The sequence below is a fragment of the Urocampus carinirostris genome, chromosome 10 (genome assembly GCF_059441175.1).
Source record: "Urocampus carinirostris isolate Australia breed hairy pipefish chromosome 10, RoL_Ucar_1.0, whole genome shotgun sequence".
NCBI lineage: Eukaryota > Metazoa > Chordata > Actinopteri > Syngnathiformes > Syngnathidae > Urocampus > Urocampus carinirostris.
The window spans coordinates 41,197,609-41,217,902 of record NC_142358.1 but is presented as its reverse complement, the minus strand read 5'-3'; the positions used below and the strand labels follow the sequence as shown (position 1 = coordinate 41,217,902).

General features: G+C 39.9%; 1 protein-coding gene across 1 annotated transcript in view; it reads right to left on the bottom strand.

Moving 5' to 3' along the window:
• Window positions 1–589: 589 nt before the first annotated feature.
• dock10 (dedicator of cytokinesis 10) overlaps window positions 590–20,294 on the bottom strand; it is a 163,097-nt gene continuing 143,392 nt past the window's right edge. Inside the window, exons 51-56 of the mRNA XM_088345771.1 lie at window positions 9,054–9,264; window positions 7,871–8,061; window positions 5,934–6,034; window positions 3,398–3,536; window positions 3,234–3,303; window positions 590–1,459 (exon numbers count right to left, since the gene is read on the bottom strand). Coding sequence (XP_088201897.1) covers window positions 1,404–1,459; window positions 3,234–3,303; window positions 3,398–3,536; window positions 5,934–6,034; window positions 7,871–8,061; window positions 9,054–9,264 — 768 coding nt within the window. The 3' untranslated portion in view covers window positions 590–1,403. The remainder of the gene's footprint in view (window positions 1,460–3,233; window positions 3,304–3,397; window positions 3,537–5,933; window positions 6,035–7,870; window positions 8,062–9,053; window positions 9,265–20,294) is intronic.

Sequence of the window (20,294 nt, the reverse complement as noted above, 5' to 3'; positions counted from 1 at the left end):
GGCAAAACGGGTCGATGGCCGGGACGGAGGAGCAAGGGCAGTAACAAGTCCAGAAAAGAGGTCGGCGACAGGTATCAGGCAGGAAAATAGGGCAGGATAATGTCGGAGAGTACAAAGCTTGCCTAGCTGAGAACATAGGTTCGCAGACGGTCTGACGAGTTCTTTTCATAAGACGGGGGTTTAAAAAGAGTCCAACAGCCAATCAGATCCAGGTGCCAATGGGGCAGCTGCAGGTGCCCCGAATCGGTATTCATGACAAATGCGAATAAAAACCACTGCCAAGAGCACAGCATAGCAGCAAGATGGCAGACAAACATGGCGGCGACTTCTAAGTAGGGATTCCACTATGTAAAAGAAATAGAAATTTTTCGACCTATGATCTTTTGTAATAGGGTAATTAAACGGGTATGATGGTTGATGTTTTTTGCCTGTTGCTTTGAAGGTTTTTTTGTACCACTAGGAGGCACTAAATGTCACACACTGTCCCTTTAAAGAGTTAATAGACAATAAATTACAGACAAAAATCATGCATACAACAATACATTTACACAAAACAATTCTAACCCAATAATCACTCCATCAAGATTGGTCAACATTAACAAAATTTTATTGAAATGTTATACATAAAACCTTTTTTGTGTGAAGTCAGCTAAACAAATATTTATACGTATATTTTATTTAAAAAAAAGGAACATTTCAAATGTTTTAAATATTAATATTTCTTATGTACAATTCAAAACAGTAAATAATAACAGCAACAGCGCTTTTAAAAAATGTTACAAAACATAACTCTTTGTTTTTTTTTTCAATTGGTTCCGCGAGTAAATGGGCGCTGCTGATATCCGGGGGTTTGGGGGGATATCTGCCGGGATACTACATTCGAAAAACCGAGCGGACTCGGCTTGAGAAAATGACATTCGTTTTTTTTTTGCATGAAATTCCATTTTTCGATTTTTTTCGAACGCACCTCCAAGACACTAAGGTCACTGAAACTAGAGGTAAGATCTTAAGCCCGAAGTCTAAACCGACCCGACAATTCGACAAAAAAAAACAAAATTTCGGGTTTTCTTCGGGTTCGGTCCTGCCAATAACTTACTTCGTCGGGCTCGGGTCGGGTCGGGTTGTGTTTTTTTCAGGCTGGATCTTCCCTCTAACTGAAACTAAAGGGCAAGGCTGTGGAGTGAAGGCGCATGTGAGTGTGTCTTTGAGTTTTTCTTTTTCGCCGGGTTTTTCAGGGCCGCCTTTCTAGAACCAAAGGAAAAGAGAACCTACCGGTGCATCCGCTAACGTTCAAAGACGGGACAACAGACTAGCACGAGCACAGTCTAAACACTTCTTCTCTTCTCGGCAACTTTTTCTTCTTCTACTATCGATTGCTGCACTCAAAAACAGACGAAAGGGTGTCAACCGTTCAGAAGCCGCTGTGGCGCTCCGTTCCGGGTTGCCTTAAATGAGGAATCTGGACAAAAAGAAACGATGGGAAATTAGTGAGCTGGATTGAAATGATTTTTCACAAACAAGGCGTTGCTACAGTCACAGAACAATTTGTGTAGTATTTTCTCCAAATCACACGATTAATGCCGACAGATTTAAAAAAAAAAAAAAAAAAAAAAAAAAAATCCGCCTCAAAGCATGTCTGCATCATTTGACGATCCTTGTTGTCATGTGTTCGTTTTGCCCTAGGAATTCCCTTTAAAAGTAAACAAACTTGTGATATGATTTCCAATATGGCCGTTAGCCTTTAACCTTTAGATTGACACCACTCTCGACCAAATGCAAGTTTTTTTTGTTGTTTTTTTTTTACGCTTCTTAGCCTGCGATAGTCATCATCCTTACATTCTCCTATTTCTTCCACTCAGTCGCTTTACTTCCACATCCTCTCACATTCAGTGACCCTATAACTAGGGACCTTTCGGGTGGGTTTTGTCACCCTGACCCGAGTGACATGGCCGCTTTTTTAATATATCTTAAAATATTTTTTGCTACTTTTTCTCTTTTTTTACTTTTTTTGTTTTTGTATGTGTTTGTCTTGCTGTCGGTCACCCCTCTCGAGGAATATGACCAGGGTAGACAGACAGACAGATAGATAGATAGATAGATAGATAGATAGATAGATAGATAGATAGATAGATAGATAGATAGATAGATAGATAGATAGATAGATAGATAGATAGATAGATAGATAGATAGATAGATAGATAGATAGATATAGATAGATAGATAGATAGATAGATAGATAGATAGATAGATAGATAGATAGATAGCCTATGCATACTTGTATTGAGAAAACAGACTTGACCTACTTTGTCTTTATAAATCTTCATCCAGGGGTGGTCGATTCAAATAATGATTGACACATTAATCAGCCAATTAAATTCCCAACGTAATGTTTTTCAAATAAATGAGGTGTATTAAAATCAGAGCCGAAAATAAAAGCTTGTAATAGAACTAAGGATCCATTTGTACACACGATTATCACGCGCAAGTGTCCACCATCAGTGATTGACTTCTGGAAAGAGAAGTCAAACATTTACAACTCTTTCACAATGTCTAAAAAATCTCCCCCGTCAAATACACAGTTGCAGAAATTTTAAAGCTATAAATCGGTCGTCTCCAAATGGCCACTTTTGGAAACGCTTTGACGTACCTTTAGAAAAATGTGTGAAATGCAATATTTATTTTTCAGACAGTTCCAATTTATACTACGCAATGTTAGTAACACCAAAATTGTCCATTCTCTCCAAACAATTCAAGAACAGTATTCAATTTACTTTGAGTACATCTTGGATTGGGAATTCAGGTAAATTTCACAGGATAGTTTAAGTGTTAAAGGGACTGAGTATATTATTTGACCAATAAATCATGCTGTATTGCGTAGTGTAGGGGTTGAAATCTTAAAAGAGTGTCACGGTTGCCATGGCGCCCAATTGGCCCCGCCCGTGTGGCGCCGGCTGCGGCTCATTGACAGATTGGATTTCCGTCTTTTTAAGCTCAGTGCTCTCATTTTTCCTTTGTCAGTCCGTCAATGAACCTCTGCCCCGCAAGACATGTGTTCTGACTCGGTCCTGTTTTCTTGTTGGTATTTCCTTTCCGGTATTGTTCCCGTTGATTTTGTCCCGTTCAATACCGGGTCATAGGCTAATTGAGACATGCCAAAAAATTCCCAACATGCCCCAAGAAGCCACAGAATGATCACGGTGATAAGCGAGTGAAAATGAGAGATGATGACGTACCGGTTTTAGAAAGAGTGGAAAGAGAGCTGTTAGAAAGAGAGGTGGCGCTGGAGATGAGAAGTTTTTGCAGCTGCGAGTCAAGAAAAACACAGGTAGAGAGACGGCGATGGTGACGATAATGTCAGCTGACACGAGGGATGACAATATAGGGAGATGGCAACAACCTGCTCGTTCATGATGGCGCACAACTCGCTCAGCATGTCTTTGTAGTGGGCTCGCATCTCCTCTTGGTATTCCAGCTGGTCCTCTTTGATCAGACGCTCGTTGACGTCCAAGGCCTGGCCGCACGCTTCCGCAAATTGCCTGGATTAAAAAAAAAAGAAAAGAAATTAAATTCAATGTGAGTAAATAGTTGATATCGTTTTCTTTTTGTATCTTAATGCAAAAAAAAAAAAAAGACATAATCCTTTTACCTTAGTATACTCTATGGCACATGTGTCAAAAAGGCGTCCCGCGGGCCAGATCGAGCCCGCTAAGGGATTGAATCCGGCCCGCGAGACAACACTCAGAGAAGCGCAAGAGAAAAACAAGCTGCAGGTTGAAATATGTCAACTTGATGTTGCCAAAGCCAAGTGCCTCTCACAAAGTCACTGTACTTGTATTTCTTTCTTTCTCTCTCTCTCTCTCTCTGTCTGCCTCTCTTTTTTTCTTTTCCACCCCTTTTCTCCCACTCTCTGTCTCTTTCACTCTCTGTGTCTCTCTTTTTCTCTTCCTTTGTTGCTTTTTGTCTCTTTCTCTCTCTGTGTCTTCTAACATCTTTTGATCTAACTTCCTTTTTTCCTTTTCTCTCTTTTCTCTTTCTCTCTCCCTACCCTTCGCGCTTTCTTTTCTCTTTTCTCTCCTTCTGTCTTTCTATTTCTCTTTGGATTTCTTTCTTCCTCTCCCTTTCTTTTCCCCCTCTCTCATGACTTTTTATCTTTTGTTTCTCACGCTCTCTCCCTCTCTCTCTTTTTCTTTCTTTGTCCCGCCCTCTCTCCTTTTCCCTCCCTCTTTCTCTTATTTCTTTATCTCTCTTTTTCTTTCTCTTGAATCTACTAGTCCGGCCCCCGACAGAATGTTTGTTCCATCGTGTGGCCCCCGAGTTAAAATGAGTTTGACACTCCTGCTCTATGGCTAAATTCAAGATTTTTTCTAAAGGACTTTCAAAGCAAATTTTCAGTTTTTTCCAGGTCCAAAAAAAAATAATCCAGCGCTGGTCAAAAGAACGAGAGCCAAAATCTTAGTTTCAAACTCTTACTCTAACCCAACCTTATTTTGGAACCATAAATCGGTTCAAACTCAAACTTGCAGCCTAAATCCTAGCTCTACAGCTAACCTTAGCTAGCCTAACCTAGCTCTAAACCTATTTTAGAACTCTACCTAATCACTAGTGATTATGCTAACAAAGAAAGGTAACTACAGAACCACCAGTCTCATCGGCCATGCAAGTAAAGTTATACTAAAGGTTCTACTGAACAGACTGAAACCACAGGCTGATAACATCCAGGCAAAGAAGATAGGCAGATAGATGGATAGATGTCTAGATAGATAGATAGATAGATAGATAGATAGATAGATAGATAGATAGATAGATAGATAGATAGATAGATAGATAGATAGATAGATAGATAGCAAGATGTATAGATAGATAGATAGATGTCGAGATGTCTAGATAGATGTCTAGATAGATAGATGTCTAGATAGATGTCTAGATAGATGTCTAGATAAATAGATGTCTAGATAGATGCCTAGATAAATAGATGTCTAGATAGATGTCTTGATAGATGTCTAGATAGATGTCTAGATAGATGTCTAGATAGATGTCTAGATAGATGTCTAGATAGATACATGTCTAGATAGATATCTAGATAGATACATGTCTAGATAGATGTCTAGATGTCTAGATAGATGTCTAGATAGATACATGTCTAGATAGATGTCTAGATAGATAGATGTCTAGATAGATGCCTAGATAGATGTCTAGATAGATAGATGTCTAGATAGATGTCTAGATAGATGTCTAGATAAATAGATGTCTAGATAAATAGATGTCTAGATAAATAGATGTCTAGATAGATGTCTAGATAGATGTCTAGATAGATGTCTAGATAGATACATGTCTAGATAGATGTCTAGATAGATAGATGTCTAGATAGATGCCTAGATAGATGTCTAGATAGATGTCTAGATAGATAGATGTCTAGATAGATACATGTCTAGATAGATGTCTAGATAGATGGATAGAGATAGATAGATGCTTTATTCATCCCGTAGGGAAATTCACACTTATCCAGCAGTATCCTTGTGTTTAAAATAAAACAATAATAAAGTAAAAGTAATATAATACATAAATACCCAATGTAACGTGTTGATATAGAGTATTTTAATAGTGCTACATAAAATACACACTGTAATAAAAACAGGCTAATATGCAATGTTGGGGTGGGGTTTAATGAGGGCTTTTACTCCCCCGGGTGGAGTTAAAAAGCCTCATGGCATGAGGAAGAAATGATCTCCTCAGCCTGTCTGTGGAACAAGACTGTGACAGCAGTCTGTCGCTGAAGCTGCTCTTCTGTTTGGAGATGATATTTATAAAAATAATATCAATTCAAGCACTTCACCCAAAATTCAAGCATCTTCCAGACCTTGAAAACGCATCATTAAAATTCAAGCCTTCTCAGGGATTTCATCGAGTCTATCGTACTTTGCTAAAAGTCCTACCTGAAAATCTCTTTCAGTAGTTTAACCTGGTTGTCTGGATACTTCTTGGCATTCTTTTCCTCTAGAAAGGCTCTTGCATAAGCCATGGGGCCTGCATTGACCTAGAAAAAAAACAAACATGTGTGAACCTGGAAACAAAACGTGAAATTCTGTGAAACAGGGGTCAGAATCTTTTTGAAATCTTCTCTGTCCCTAATTAAACCCACTCCTATCTGTCCCCTTTTGTCAGTCCGTCTGCGAACCTCAGTTTACACTAGGCAAGCCTTTTTTGACCCTGACTCCCACCTGTTTTTGCTCCCGTCTGTTCCCTGGCTTCGACCCGTTTTTGATCCTGACCACGTCTACTTTTCCGTCCCGGCTTTCGAGCTCTTTTTGTCCCGACCACGTCTACTCTACTTTCCTGGCTTTCGACCTCTTTTTGTCCCCGACCACATCAACTCTCCTCTCCTGGCTTATGACTCGCTTACGACCACGTTTTTGCTCTCCTGTTTTCCGTTTCCCGTTTTCCGTTCCCGACACCGCCATCGCTCACCACGGAAGTCCCACTTCCGCGTTCAGAGCGACCAGCTTCCCGGGCCCAGCGATCACCGGATTGTGGGTGTAACCCCCCTCTCTTTTCTTTCAATACAACTGAGAAAAACGTAACGCAAGTGGGTCCTGTCTCCGTTCTGGTCTTGACAATTTCACTAGGTGTCATTTGATGATTTGATAAAATCTATGAAATAATAATAATGCCGGACGGACCCTGGGTCCATTTAAACACAGTGTCACAAAAGTGAGTACACATCTATGCAGAGATTTCATTATAATGTTTGGTAGAACAACACTGTGTCAGGACCAGATCGGAGACAGGACCCACTTGCGTTGCGTTTCTCACAAGTTTTATTGGAAGAAAGGGAAAAGGTTGCGCCCTTGATCTGGTGATCGCTGGACGCGGGAAGCAGGTCGCTCTGAACGCGGAAGTGGAACTTCCCTGGCGAGCGATGGTGGTGTCGGGAACGGTAAAACGGGTCAGTAGCCGGGACAGGAGAGCAAAAACGCGGTCGGAGTCGTAAGCGAGTCGTAAGCCAGGAAAAGAGAGTAGACGAGGTCGTGGACAAAAAGAGGTCGAGAGCCTGGACGGGAGAGTAGACGTGGTCAGGATCAAAAACAGGTCGAAGCTGGGGGACAGACAGGAGCAAAAAACGGGACAGGTTGGAGTCAGGGTCGACAAGGGCTTGCATAGTGTTAACTGAGTTTAGCAGACGGACTGACAAAAGGGGACAGACAGGAGTGGGTACGAGTACTGATCAGGAGCCAATCAGAGTCCGAGGCAGTTGGCGCGAAAGGAGTGGGCACAGGTGATTCACATCGGTAATCATGACACACTAAAATAATAAGCAGTGTTTTAGTTGTATTTTGTCTCCTTCCCTTATGCTTTTAGCACTCGTTTTTGGTGGGGCGAGAGAATAGAGCAACAACTAGTGGGAAAATAATACACAATGACCCTTTTCACTTTCATATTATTAATGGGGGCCTCAAAATATCATTCTGGGGACCATAATTAGACACCCATGCTTTGCTTGAGTGGGTTAGGTTGTTTAAAGTTTGTACTGTGGCTTTTCATCATAAAGTGTCTCAACAATGAACAAAGATTGTTTATTGAGCTTCTATATAAAGGAGTATTTAGCGATTTAAGGCCAAAACTGGGTTTGTTGGTCTGGCACACTGGCTGTCCTATATATACTTGACCGAACCCATTGACCAATCAGTGTTCTCGGTTTCGCACGTTCAGAAATCTTTTCCGAAAGTAACAAGAAATTACGTAATTGCGCAACTTCTATTCGATCTCCGGGCCATAAATACTCATGACAAGACCCCCATATGGCTGGCGAGCCACAGGTTCCCGACCCCTGTTGTGAAAGAACGTTCGTGGAGAGTAGAAGAAGAGGACCCACTTTGGCACTGACGCTGCCCTGAAGCTTGAGCTGCAGTCGGATCATGTCCACTTCCTCCATGTTGCACAATTGGTTGAGCTCCGATACTTTTCGGGACATCTCGTCGATGGCCACTTCGATGGGGTTCATCTCCGTGCTCTGCTGCTCCACCACCTGGATGCGCTTTTTCAGGTACGGGAAGCTGGAACTCGCTGAGAAAAACAAGTATTTTTAAACTGTGATGCTCATATTCCCGCTTAGTGGTTTATTTAAGTATTGATTGTGTCGTGGAATAATGAAGTCAGAGCTTATCGACATAATGAGGACACATTTGTTTGGACAGGAAATCCCAGGCTTGTTTCTCCCGAGCTTAAATGTCAGCACAGCAATAATACTCGGCTTGGTTTGGAACAGCGAAGCTGACGGGAACTTGGCTGGGTCACGGCGACTTTTGATGAGAAACATGTGGACGATTGGCCCCAGGCCGCCTTTAAGTATCATATTTAGGCGGGAGCCTCAAGCTATCATCCTGGGTTGACACCCCTCCCTGGTACCTAGTTACGTTTACTATATAGCAGTAGTTCCCAAAGTGGGCGGTACCGCCCCCCCCGTGGATCTGGGGCGGCAGTCCAAAGTCGAAGTCATAAATTTGTTTGACAATTTGTACACAACACGTTAGGGTTTCTTCAAGGTTTTGTCGTGAGTGATGGAGTTTTGGCCAACCACAATTGTTACTGTTCGAGTTTTAAAAGCGCCGACCAATCAGAAGCAAGTTTGAATAACAGCACAAGCCAATAAACACGATTCAAAGTTTGCAAGCACAACACTATGCCACACCCACCGTGTGAGCTCATCGAGTGTCATGGAGGACTCCGTAAACATAGTCCCAGAGTCAACAAACGAGAAGGAAACGAAGCTTGCACCGAAGAAGGGCGGTACATCACTTGTTAGGACCTATTCTGGTTTTGACAAAGTGAACGTGGAACAAAAATAACCGGGGAGCCAAGGGGGCGCCAGCCTGCAAAAGTTTGGCAACCATTACTATAAAGTAATCCAGTTACAAACTCAGTTACTTTTCTGAAGAAGTAGTGAGTAACAACTACTATGTTTAAGTAACCTGCCCAACTTTGTTACTGAATTAGATAAGTGTCCTGATGTTGTCCTGTGGGTGTGATCTATGTTTACAAAAGGAGTATATGCTTACTAGTTAAAATGGTGCGTCTCTTGCACTGCTCTTCCACTTCGCCGTGCTTCTTCCCAGAGAGCGTGAACGGGGTCTCAAACACAAAGCGCTTGATGTTGTGATGCCTCTCGAAGTCGGTCCGTTTGTCCTGTTGCTCCTTCTCGTCGAAGTACGGCAGCACGTACGTCACCTGGATGTACGCGAACTTCGGGTCCAGGTCTTTGGGGTTGACCTAATTGGGATAAAGAAGGACCTTGAAGCGCTTTCTTACCAGTACTTAATACTGTATTGTTTCTTCTGTTTCTTTTTTTCTCCATTTTTTAAAATCATTCCGTGCATAATGTTACATTAGAATAGGTAGTGTAGGGATTAAAGCGACAAAAACAACCTGAAGAGCCGATTGAGACCCGAAAGAGCCGACTCTTTTGAGTGAGCCGAGCTGAAAAGGTCGGTTCTCTAAAAATAGTCAGAATTTCCATCTCTACAAGTAAACTCCGGACAACTCCATGGTGTTTGGTGTTATCTTTATCTCTTTATTGCTTTTTCCTTGCCCTCATGTAGGTTTTAGATCAGGGAATGGTGTCATAATAGTCTGTAGTTTAAAACAATTACTGATGTTTTCGTAGTAGAGTGGTAAGGACTTTCGCCTAACACGCAAATTCAAGTCCTTTTCAAGCACTTTCAAGGCCTGTTTTCAATTTTTCCAGTACCTCCCAAGGAAGAATCCGTTTCTATTTTTTTGACTGTGATGACGAAAATAAAATCTCTATCTTGCTGCTAGCACATAATTTGTGCTATTTTGAGCTCTTCCTATCTATGATTTACGATTTTTTTATGTTAATGGACTGCTGTAAACTGACACGAATTCTGCCATTCTGCTTCAACAATGCACGTGCAGCTTGGCTACGCATATTATTTGGGCTATTTTCAATCTATGATTTACGATGTTTTTATGTTAATGGACTGCTGTAAACTGACACGAATTCTGCCATTCTGCTTCAACAATGCATGTGCAGCTTGGCTACGCATATTATTTGTGCTATTTTCAATCTATGATTTACGATGTTTTTATGTTAATGGACTGCTGTAAACTGACACGAATTCTGCCATTCTGCTTCAACAATGCATGTGCAGCTTGGCTACGCATATTATTTGTGCTATTTTCAATCTATGATTTATGATTTTTTTATGTTAATGGACTGCTGTAAACTGACACGAATTCTGCCATTCTGCTTCAACAATGTACGTGCAGCTTGGCCACGCATATTATTTGTGCTATTTTCAATATATGATTTACAATGTTTTTATGTTAATGGACTGCTGTAAACTGACACGAATTCTGCCATTCTGCTTTAACAATGCACGTGCAGCTTGGCTACGCATATTATTTGGGCTATTTTCTATCTATGATTTACGATGTTTTTATGTTAATGGACTGCTGTAAACTGACACGAATTCTGCCATTCTGCTTCAACAATGCATGTGCAGCTTGGCTACGCATATTATTTGTGCTATTTTCAATCTATGATTTACGATTTTTTTTTGTTAATGGACTGCTGTAAACTGACACGAATTCTGCCATTCTGCTTCAACAATGCACGTGCAGCTTGGCTACGCATATTATTTGGGCTATTTTCTATCTATGATTTATGATTTTTTTATGTTAATGGACTGCTGTAAACTGACACGAATTCTGCCATTCTGCTTCAACAATGCATGTGCAGCTTGGCTATGCATATTATTTGTGCTATTTTCAATCTATGATTTATGATTTTTTTATGTTAATGGACTGCTGTAAACTGACACGAATTCTGCCATTCTGCTTCAACAATGTACGTGCAGCTTGGCCACGCATATTATTTGTGCTATTTTCAATATATGATTTACGATGTTTTTATGTTAATGGACTGCTGTAAACTGACACGAATTCTGCCATTCTGCTTTAACAATGCACGTGCAGCTTGGCTACGCATATTATTTGGGCTATTTTCTATCTATGATTTACGATGTTTTTATGTTAATGGACTGCTGTAAACTGACACGAATTCTGCCATTCTGCTTCAACAATGCATGTGCAGCTTGGCTACGCATATTATTTGTGCTATTTTCAATCTATGATTTACGATTTTTTTTTGTTAATGGACTGCTGTAAACTGACACGAATTCTGCCATTCTGCTTCAACAATGCATGTGCAGCTTGGCTACGCATATTATTTGTGCTATTTTCAATCTATGATTTACGATGTTTTTATGTTAATGGACTGCTGTAAACTGACACGAATTCTGCCATTCTGCTTCAACAATGTACGTGCAGCTTGGCCACGCATATTATTTGTGCTATTTTCAATATATGATTTACAATGTTTTTATGTTAATGGACTGCTGTAAACTGACACGAATTCTGCCATTCTGCTTTAACAATGCACGTGCAGCTTGGCTACGCATATTATTTGGGCTATTTTCTATCTATGATTTACGATGTTTTTATGTTAATGGACTGCTGTAAACTGACACGAATTCTGCCATTCTGCTTCAACAATGCATGTGCAGCTTGGCTACGCATATTATTTGTGCTATTTTCAATCTATGATTTACGATTTTTTTTTGTTAATGGACTGCTGTAAACTGACACGAATTCTGCCATTCTGCTTCAACAATGCATGTGCAGCTTGGCTACGCATATTATTTGTGCTATTTTCAATCTATGATTTATGATTTTTTTATGTTAATGGACTGCTGTAAACTGACACGAATTCTGCCATTCTGCTTCAACAATGCACGTGCGGCTTGGCTACGCATATTATTTGTGCTATTTTCAATCTATGATTTACGATTTTTTTTTGTTAATGGACTGCTGTAAACTGACACGAATTCTGCCATTCTGCTTCAACAATGCACGTGCGGCTTGGCTACGCATATTATTTGTGCTATTTTCAATCTATGATTTACGATTTTTTTTTGTTAATGGACTGCTGTAAACTGACACGAATTCTGCCATTCTGCTTCAACAATGCACGTGCGGCTTGGCTACGCATATTATTTGTGCTATTTTCAATCTATGATTTACGATTTTTTTTTGTTAATGGACTGCTGTAAACTGACACGAATTCTGCCATTCTGCTTCAACAATGCACTGTTGTGGTAAATACACTTGCAAATGTAGAATGGATTTGCATACATGTAGAAATTTAGAAAGACTTGCTTACAGTAGTGGGAAACGGTCGGGTAGACATCCTTGAAGATACTCTTGGCAGACATTAAGTTTCCTTGAAGATAGCGTGCAAGGGACGGGACGCTCTGTACTTGATACGTGATACAGGACCGCCTTTTGGGGTGTACTCAATCGAAGCCTAATCGTCACTACCAGCTTTAAATACATTGTCATGTTCCTAGCTCTGTGAGATCTTTATTGACGCATCAATAAAGTGACATCTCCCTCCGTAACGAAGCTGGCTCCTGTCTATTTCTCTTATCCACTTATGAGAAGACTTTCTCTCGATTATCGGACCTCCAATTTCTACAACATTTGGCGCCGCAACGTGGACTGGCACTAATTAAGTAAAAAAGAAAAGGGAAAAGACTTCTCAGTGGAACGGTCTCGAATGAGCGGTTGAGGTAAGGAAGATTTTTTTTTCTCTCCTTGTTTCAATTTGCTTGTCGAGATTCGTGGGAGGACGGGAGCCTGTGACGTCGGAGCTAAATTATGAAAATGCGTGCACGTGGAATTTTCCGTCTATAATCAGGCCCAAGTTCGGACGGATGAGATATGTAAACTGAGTTGAGATTTATTTATTTTTTTTGTGTCCCGGGAGTTCGGTGCTCAAAGAATCCTGTTTGTTTTGGGACGTAGGCTGCTTGAAAAAGGAAAAAGGCTAATTTTACCTGGATAAAATGGTGCAGCGGCGTCGGTATTTGTATATTTATGATTGTCTTGAGATCTGTGTAAAGCTGTGATAAGACGTCGTCATTTGCTGAAGTGACAGTTCGAGAGTAGACGATCTATATATGGTTAATACGGGGCATGTTTTATGTGTTTCCCTAGTCGATTGATGATTTGGGAGGGATATGTAACCTTGCACTTAGGAAAGAAGAAATGTTGTAGAAATTGGAGGTCCGATAATCGAGAGAAACAAGCGATACACAGAATGTGTGAGAATTGCTGACATGTTTTCAGTCTGGGAGATGTCTCATTCGGGAATGTTGGTGTGTGTGCCAGCTGGCGTTAATTGTGCGTGTGTCTCTCTGTCTGTGGATGTGTGTTCTGTTCGGTTCGGTTTCTCCCCCGCCCGCCTGAGTGAGTGTGCGCGGGTGATTTATACTTAACTGTTTAAGGGCTAGGAGAGCCTGTGTTTCTTTTTGTCTTTTTTGTTTTTTTGTGTTGTTTGGCGTTGGGAGAGGAGTTAAGGAAGCATGGATGAATGATGGAGTGACTGCTTATTCTACAGTTTACGGTCTTGTATGTGCGTTAAAGTGTCTTGCTTTTTGTGGGTTGTTCTCGCACCCAAAGCTCACCCCCACCCCACCCCCGTCTTTCCCCCGTCTTTCGCTCTGTGTGAGTTGAGCTCAACCGTGTGTATTCCCGCCCCACCCCCGTCTTTCCCCCGTCTTTCGCTCCTTTGCTGTATGGAAAATAAAAAAAAGTGGAGGGATTACTTAATTCGTCAAGTGCTCCGTTTGCGTGTGGCCTTTTGATTTGTGAGATCTTGTTCCGATAAACGTGATAAGTATAGTTTGGGTAAATTGAGGAAACAATTTGGCAAGCATTTTCAAAAGACAATGAGGAGCAGATTACTCGATCTTGAGGAAGACCATGAAAAATTTAAGAATTTAATTGCTAAGGTGATGTCTTCATGGTCATTTAACCTAGACTAAACATCCGAGTTTGTAAACATAACCGATTTAACAGGATTCAGAAGTCAGACGGACTGTTGAAAAGGGCTGAAGATGGCAAAAAACAAGCAAAGAACAAACAAAGACGTTCACTCATCCGTTGTCTGCGCCGCTTGTCTACAGCAGGGTCGTGGGGACACTGGAGCACATCCAGGCTGTCCTCAAACAGTGAGCAGGGGGCAATCTGAACTGATTGCAGCCAGTTTCGAGGAGAAAGAGGTAGACGACTGGGCACCAAGGTCAGTGTGGCACTGATAAAGCTCATGGCACATTCCTGCAGCGGATTACGAGTGGAACGTCACAATGGACTGAGCCAGACGGCCAAGGCCGTCGACGGGGCGGTGATAACGAACAACACGAGTCTGCATTGAATCACGCTAGAATCTTGTTGATTGACGTAGTGTTTACAAATCTGAGGAATATTGATACGTTTGGATTGTGAATTATTTTATTTTTGACACAGAAATACTGCTAAAATTGTATTTTGAATCTGCTTTCCAGGAAAACGGTGATGTGTCTCCAGATGCAGGAGCATCAGGAGGATTATTAAGGAGAATAGGTAACAGGGGAATACCTTTGACTTTATATCAGATACAAGTGCACAATTTAAAAATATTATGCAAAGGGGGGGTGTGAAATAGCTGGAGAAATAAGGGTATAGATCTCCGTATTTACAGGCCACGGTAGACGGAGGGAATAATAATGGAAAAGAGTAAATGGAATATTAAAATCGAAGATAAACGAGATCTTTGTGAGTACTAGGCTCAACTGAGGGGATGCGCTACAGTTAGCGCTGATGAGTTATCGCATGCAAACTCATTGGATCACGCATTTAACACCGCATGAAATGCTAACAGGCAGACCAGCGCCGCATCTGGGAGGTCCCTATAAGGGGCCGCCACTTGAGCAACTACAAACTGAACTGAGAGACTGAATGAGACAATTGACGGCTGTCATCTACTGGCTGGTTAAGAGACAAGGGTCCAGGGTCGAACAACCATTTGAAAAGACGTCCCAGGGGATCTCGTCTACATCAAGGTTTCAACGAAAGTGGAACCATCCGAGGCGTGAGGGACCGTACACCGTCGTGAGGGCAACGCTGGCCGCAGTCCAGGTCGAGGGTAGCTCAACATGGTACCATCTGAACCACTGTACCACGGCTCACGCTGCCACCGTCAACGAGACCAAGCAAGATCAACAGGGCAGTAACGTTAAAATTAGGAAAACAAGATGTGGATGACAAAGCTGTGTGTGATAATAAATTGTCTGATATGATTGTTACTAGGAGCAGAGCTCGAGAAATCGCAGCGGCGAATGGAAATTGCGGTTCCGAAAGTGCAGCCGGAGATCCAAAAAGCGACGCTGCAGTTGCAGACCATGACGCATCCTAGAGACAGCGGCCCGGTTAAGTGTGACACTACTGTATAACATGCCAAAACGGTTGAGGATTTGGAAAGTACAAGTACATTTTACCTCATGGAGGGCTCAATGGCCCTGAGGTATGGAAGCTCGAAAGTACCAAAATTAAAAATATTACAGGAAAAGAGAAAAAAAAATGTGAGATATGACGAAAATGTGTAAAATATAATTTTTAGAATATGGTTTCATAAGAAACATGCACTCGAAATCTTTTAAAGGGACAGTGTGTATAAATTGACCCCAAGAAGTCTCTGCATTGTGGAGTGCAACCGAAATAAAAGTGCTGAACAGGATAAATAAGGAGAGTCACAGTGCCCAAAGAAGCACTATTTTCTTCTAATGATTGTGTCATATCCACTGCCTCTAAGTGATGCTCATGTTATGGGAAACTCCAGTAACTCCAGTTTACAGTCACGTAGTCACACCAGCAGTCCCTGTTTTGGATGTAAATTGCTAAAAATACTTTATAAGAAAGCTAATTAAACGATTTAGGTTCACTATCAAGACATTTCTAATAAAAACTCGCAGGAAAAAACCTTAACCGAGAACGAACGTTTTATCCAGAAGCTGTAGCAAAGAAACTCAAACGTTTTGATTGGGTAAGTGTTAGGAACTATAAACAGGACATGCGCACTTTTACTCCATTGCCCAGCGCCTGTGCTAAAAGTAAATACGTAAGTATCTTCAGTTGTAGGAATTTTTGACATTTTCACAAAATAACTTGGCTTGCATCGGGTTTGAATCAATAATTTGAGACAAAATGACAGACAAAATGAGCCTCAGCACTCATAAGTGACGGCGGGAGGGAGTCGAATTTTAAGTCACTCAACACTCAAAACGTCACACAGTGAAAATTAAAATCGCTGAATGAAAGTACCGTAGAAATACTACGACAGTAATACGGTAATAGAGAAATGCCCCTAGAGGTATACTAAACAATATCACAAAACTAACGATTCAATATAGTACTTTAAAACAAAGACATAGTACACTACATCAATTAAAAATAAATAACTACAGAACTAAATACCAAGTTAAGTGCAAGAAGGGCATTTATGAGCTGGCTCTCTTCAATAAATTGAGAAAAAAGCAGTTTTGTCTAATGAAAAAGACTGACTTAACCAATTACCAACAACAATGACGTAATCTCGAAGCGACGAGATCTCATTAGCTAAGATCGGCGTGCAGAAAAATAAAATCTCATACAGCAATACCGAGTAACGATGAAGCTTGCAATGCGTTGATCTTTGTTAACGAGGAATTAAATGATAATGACAATTTAAAGGAAAAGGTTGCGTCCCCAGCATGAATGATGCATCTGGGACACAGGTACATGGTGAAATGAGAACACTGAGTGTATACAAGATAATTATACAGAATAGTTTAGAAAGAAAGAATGTTTAAATAACAACACTAATCATCTCTCGTTGAATATGCGAATGGCAAAAGGGTAAGAATTTTTAAGACGTGTAGTTATGCTCCTAATAAAGCAAGGGCGAGTAAAACAAAGAAGACGACTGGAAACCGTCCATAATTTCAGTGTCCATCTTTTCGTTGGTTATAAATGGACAAATTCAAAAGAGGCGTAATACGTAAAAGGATTGTTTCCTTAGTTTTTCTCATATTCAATAATAGATTACTAGTGGTATGAATGATTTCGAATCATCAAAAATTGAAAGAAGTTTGAAAATGACGACATATTATCACAGGGAAGAAAATTCGAGACTAGAAATCATTAATAACGTAGCTGAAGCTATTTCAGTCACTGAATGAAATATTTCTTTTAAAAAGAAAAGAAAAAAGAAAAACAAAGGGAACTAAGACAATTGCGTAAAAACAAAGATTGTTGGGCGGAATAAAAGATTATGATAATAATATAAAATAAATACGATTCAACAAGATAATTCATGAGTGACAAGTAGGTATTGCTTTATATCGAATCAACAATAAGAGGTTATGATTACAGAGGGATGAAAAGACAATTAGAAATTTTTGACATTGAGTTCGAGTTGGCAGTTTTTTAGGACAATTGATTCCACACTGAATTTTTTAGAATGAGTGTTACGTTCGACAAATGATTAATAAATGTGAAACAATAGCTGACTTATGGTTTGGTTAAGTTAAAATGAAACATTGTCTATGGAAAAGAGCATTTTGAGAAAAAGATTGATCAATCCTGGAAAAGGATTAAAGGAATTAAAAATAACGGATTAGTGGATTTCGAGACATATCATGGTGATTTAAAAATATAACTGCATGGGAAATGAATGGAAATTAATTAAACTAAGATAATTAATGTCTACTAGTACTTAAATTTAGAGAAAAATTTAGAAATTGAATAAACTGGCTAATTTACTAAAACATCTCAGTACGTAAGCACGATAAAACTTAACGAGACTCTAAGTGCCCCTGAATTCCACAAAAAAGTTAACCTAGTATATTGTTTTGCTTTAATTCCGAAAGAAAAGGAAAAAGAAACACTAAGACAAACATACAACGTAAGTTATTTAAATAAGGATAATTTGCTGAAAATTGGGTATGAAAAACTTGAGACAAAAGTATGAAAAACAACACATTAGGTAGTGTTTTTGGAGTTCCCCAGGGTCTTGAAAAGCACTATATAAATCCAGACCATTTATGATGGAATGGAATATACCTTTACGGACATAGTTACAAAACGGGTTCACATATTGTAACTGACAATTAAATTTGGCATGACACTCTATCTTCAGAGTTAGGTAAAGGATCGGAAAAGATAAGGTTATAGTTATAATTAATACAATATTTACACAAGAATGTGCATTTAAAATGTTACATACAGTTGAGGTTTGTGTAATATGCATTTGGTCTAAAAATAGTCATTGTAGTGCAAAAAAGTTGTCAGCATTGTGCAAAACATATAACAGTATTTTTATAGATAAGCTATAAAAATAAAAGGAAATTAAAAGGATCAATATCTAATTGAAGGCAAATAAACATAGACATAACATGTTGTTTTGCTTTAGAATAAGAAGATACGTACCACGCAATGCATAAAATTGTATTATAGAAAAAGATGCTGGGCACAGGGGTGAACGAATTAATCAGATAGATAGATAGATAGATACTTTACTCATCCCCTAAGGGAAATTCACATTTCCAGCAGCATCCCTGAGCTGAGAACAATACAATAATAAAGCCGAAAGAATACAATATACAAATACCCAGTGTGACGTGCAAATGCCCACTTTAGCATGTTATATAGAGTAACTAAATAGTGCTACACAGAATACATATTGCAGTAAGATTCGGTAATGTCCAATGTAGGTGGTGTTTTTTAATGTACGTATTTTTGCGAGTTGAAACCCATATCCATAGGATAGAAAGTAATCCAAGTGTTGCAAGGCACTGATAAAGAAGCAAAAATAAATAAACAAATAAATAAATCACAAAAGTAGCGAAAATAACACGAGAGCTGCTGGAGTGGCTGCCATTCGTGACGGCGCCGGAAGTTACATTATCAAATACATTTTTCCACAATTGGGTCAGAATTAAACCTCTAGGGTTTAATCCAGCCATTCATGTGCAGTAAACCAAAGGAGAACAAGAAATGGGATGGTAAAATATTACAATAATGTAAATCCTACTACAGAAATTCTATGAAATTACTAGAAAACGGAATATAGAGCTTGAAAACCGTGACATAGTATATGGTACGGCTATAATTCTAAAAAGACCAACTACAGAAATTCTGCAAGAATACTGCTACAAAACTACAACAGCATTAATACTAGCGCTACTAAAAAAATCCTTCAAAAATACTACAACAGACTTCGAAAATATTACAGAATCTTATTTTGTAAATATTATAAGTTACTACTGCAGGAATGGTTGAGTTAAGTGCAGACCGGACCAGAACTCAATCGCTTAACGACCAGTTACTTCTATTCAGCAAAATTGTCCAACGCTTAGGGAATAAACAAAACAGCAACTGGCTTACAGGCAAACAGGAACTCAGACTAGGAATACTCATAAAACAGGCTTTTACTCAGAACGGGCAAGCCCTTAAGAAGGACACTCGCAAATTAGACGGTCGCCACGGCGACCATGCTGGACATGACAGAAATACTACATACGTGCACAGCTACAATGACACAGTTGTACCTCTACTTATAAGTTTAATTGGTTCTAGCAGTAAATATGGAATGATGAAACTATTGTAAATCGAAACACATTATCAATTTGAATCAATTGGATTGAAACGGGATTAGTCCGTTCCGAAAGCAAACGAACCTTGTTGAATCAACTGCAATTGCCCTGAAGGTATGCTGGTGTTCAGTAGGGGTTCATACATATACACAAAATAGATAAACATGAAATAAATACAATGAAATATAACATCATAACTGTAAATGAGAAAAACTGGGTGTGTCCCCAGGCTCGTGACGCCAAAAGTTTGCCCACCCTTGACTTAGAACCATTGTTTTTGGGACGATGGACTGGTGGTTTATTGCGCTTTTAATGACGGATTTCTTTTTAGGTTCTTTTCAAGAAGCAGAATGTTGGAAAAAATTTTGTGCTGATTGTAGGCGATGATGAAATAGGTCGATAAATTCTCTATAGAGCGTGACGTCTCGTTTGGTTTCATGTTATAGTCATCATAGTTCCATTCCACTCCATTTAGTTATTAGTATCGATACGACAACACACACACACGCACACTGCTGTCGTCTTAATAAAACTGAATCGTCTCTGCACCGCACAACACAGTGGCCACGATCACTCTCTCGGTCCACTCTTGGCGCCCATACTCAGTCATCCCTCTCCTCAGAGCGCCCTAAACCTTGCTTCCTTGATTGAGTAGAAGGACGTGTATAAATAGTGCAATTGCGATAGAAGACAAGTTGAATTACTGTAATTCCGAGTATTATGGGATGAGTCAGACGGAAGAGAGACATAGATTGTGAACTTAGG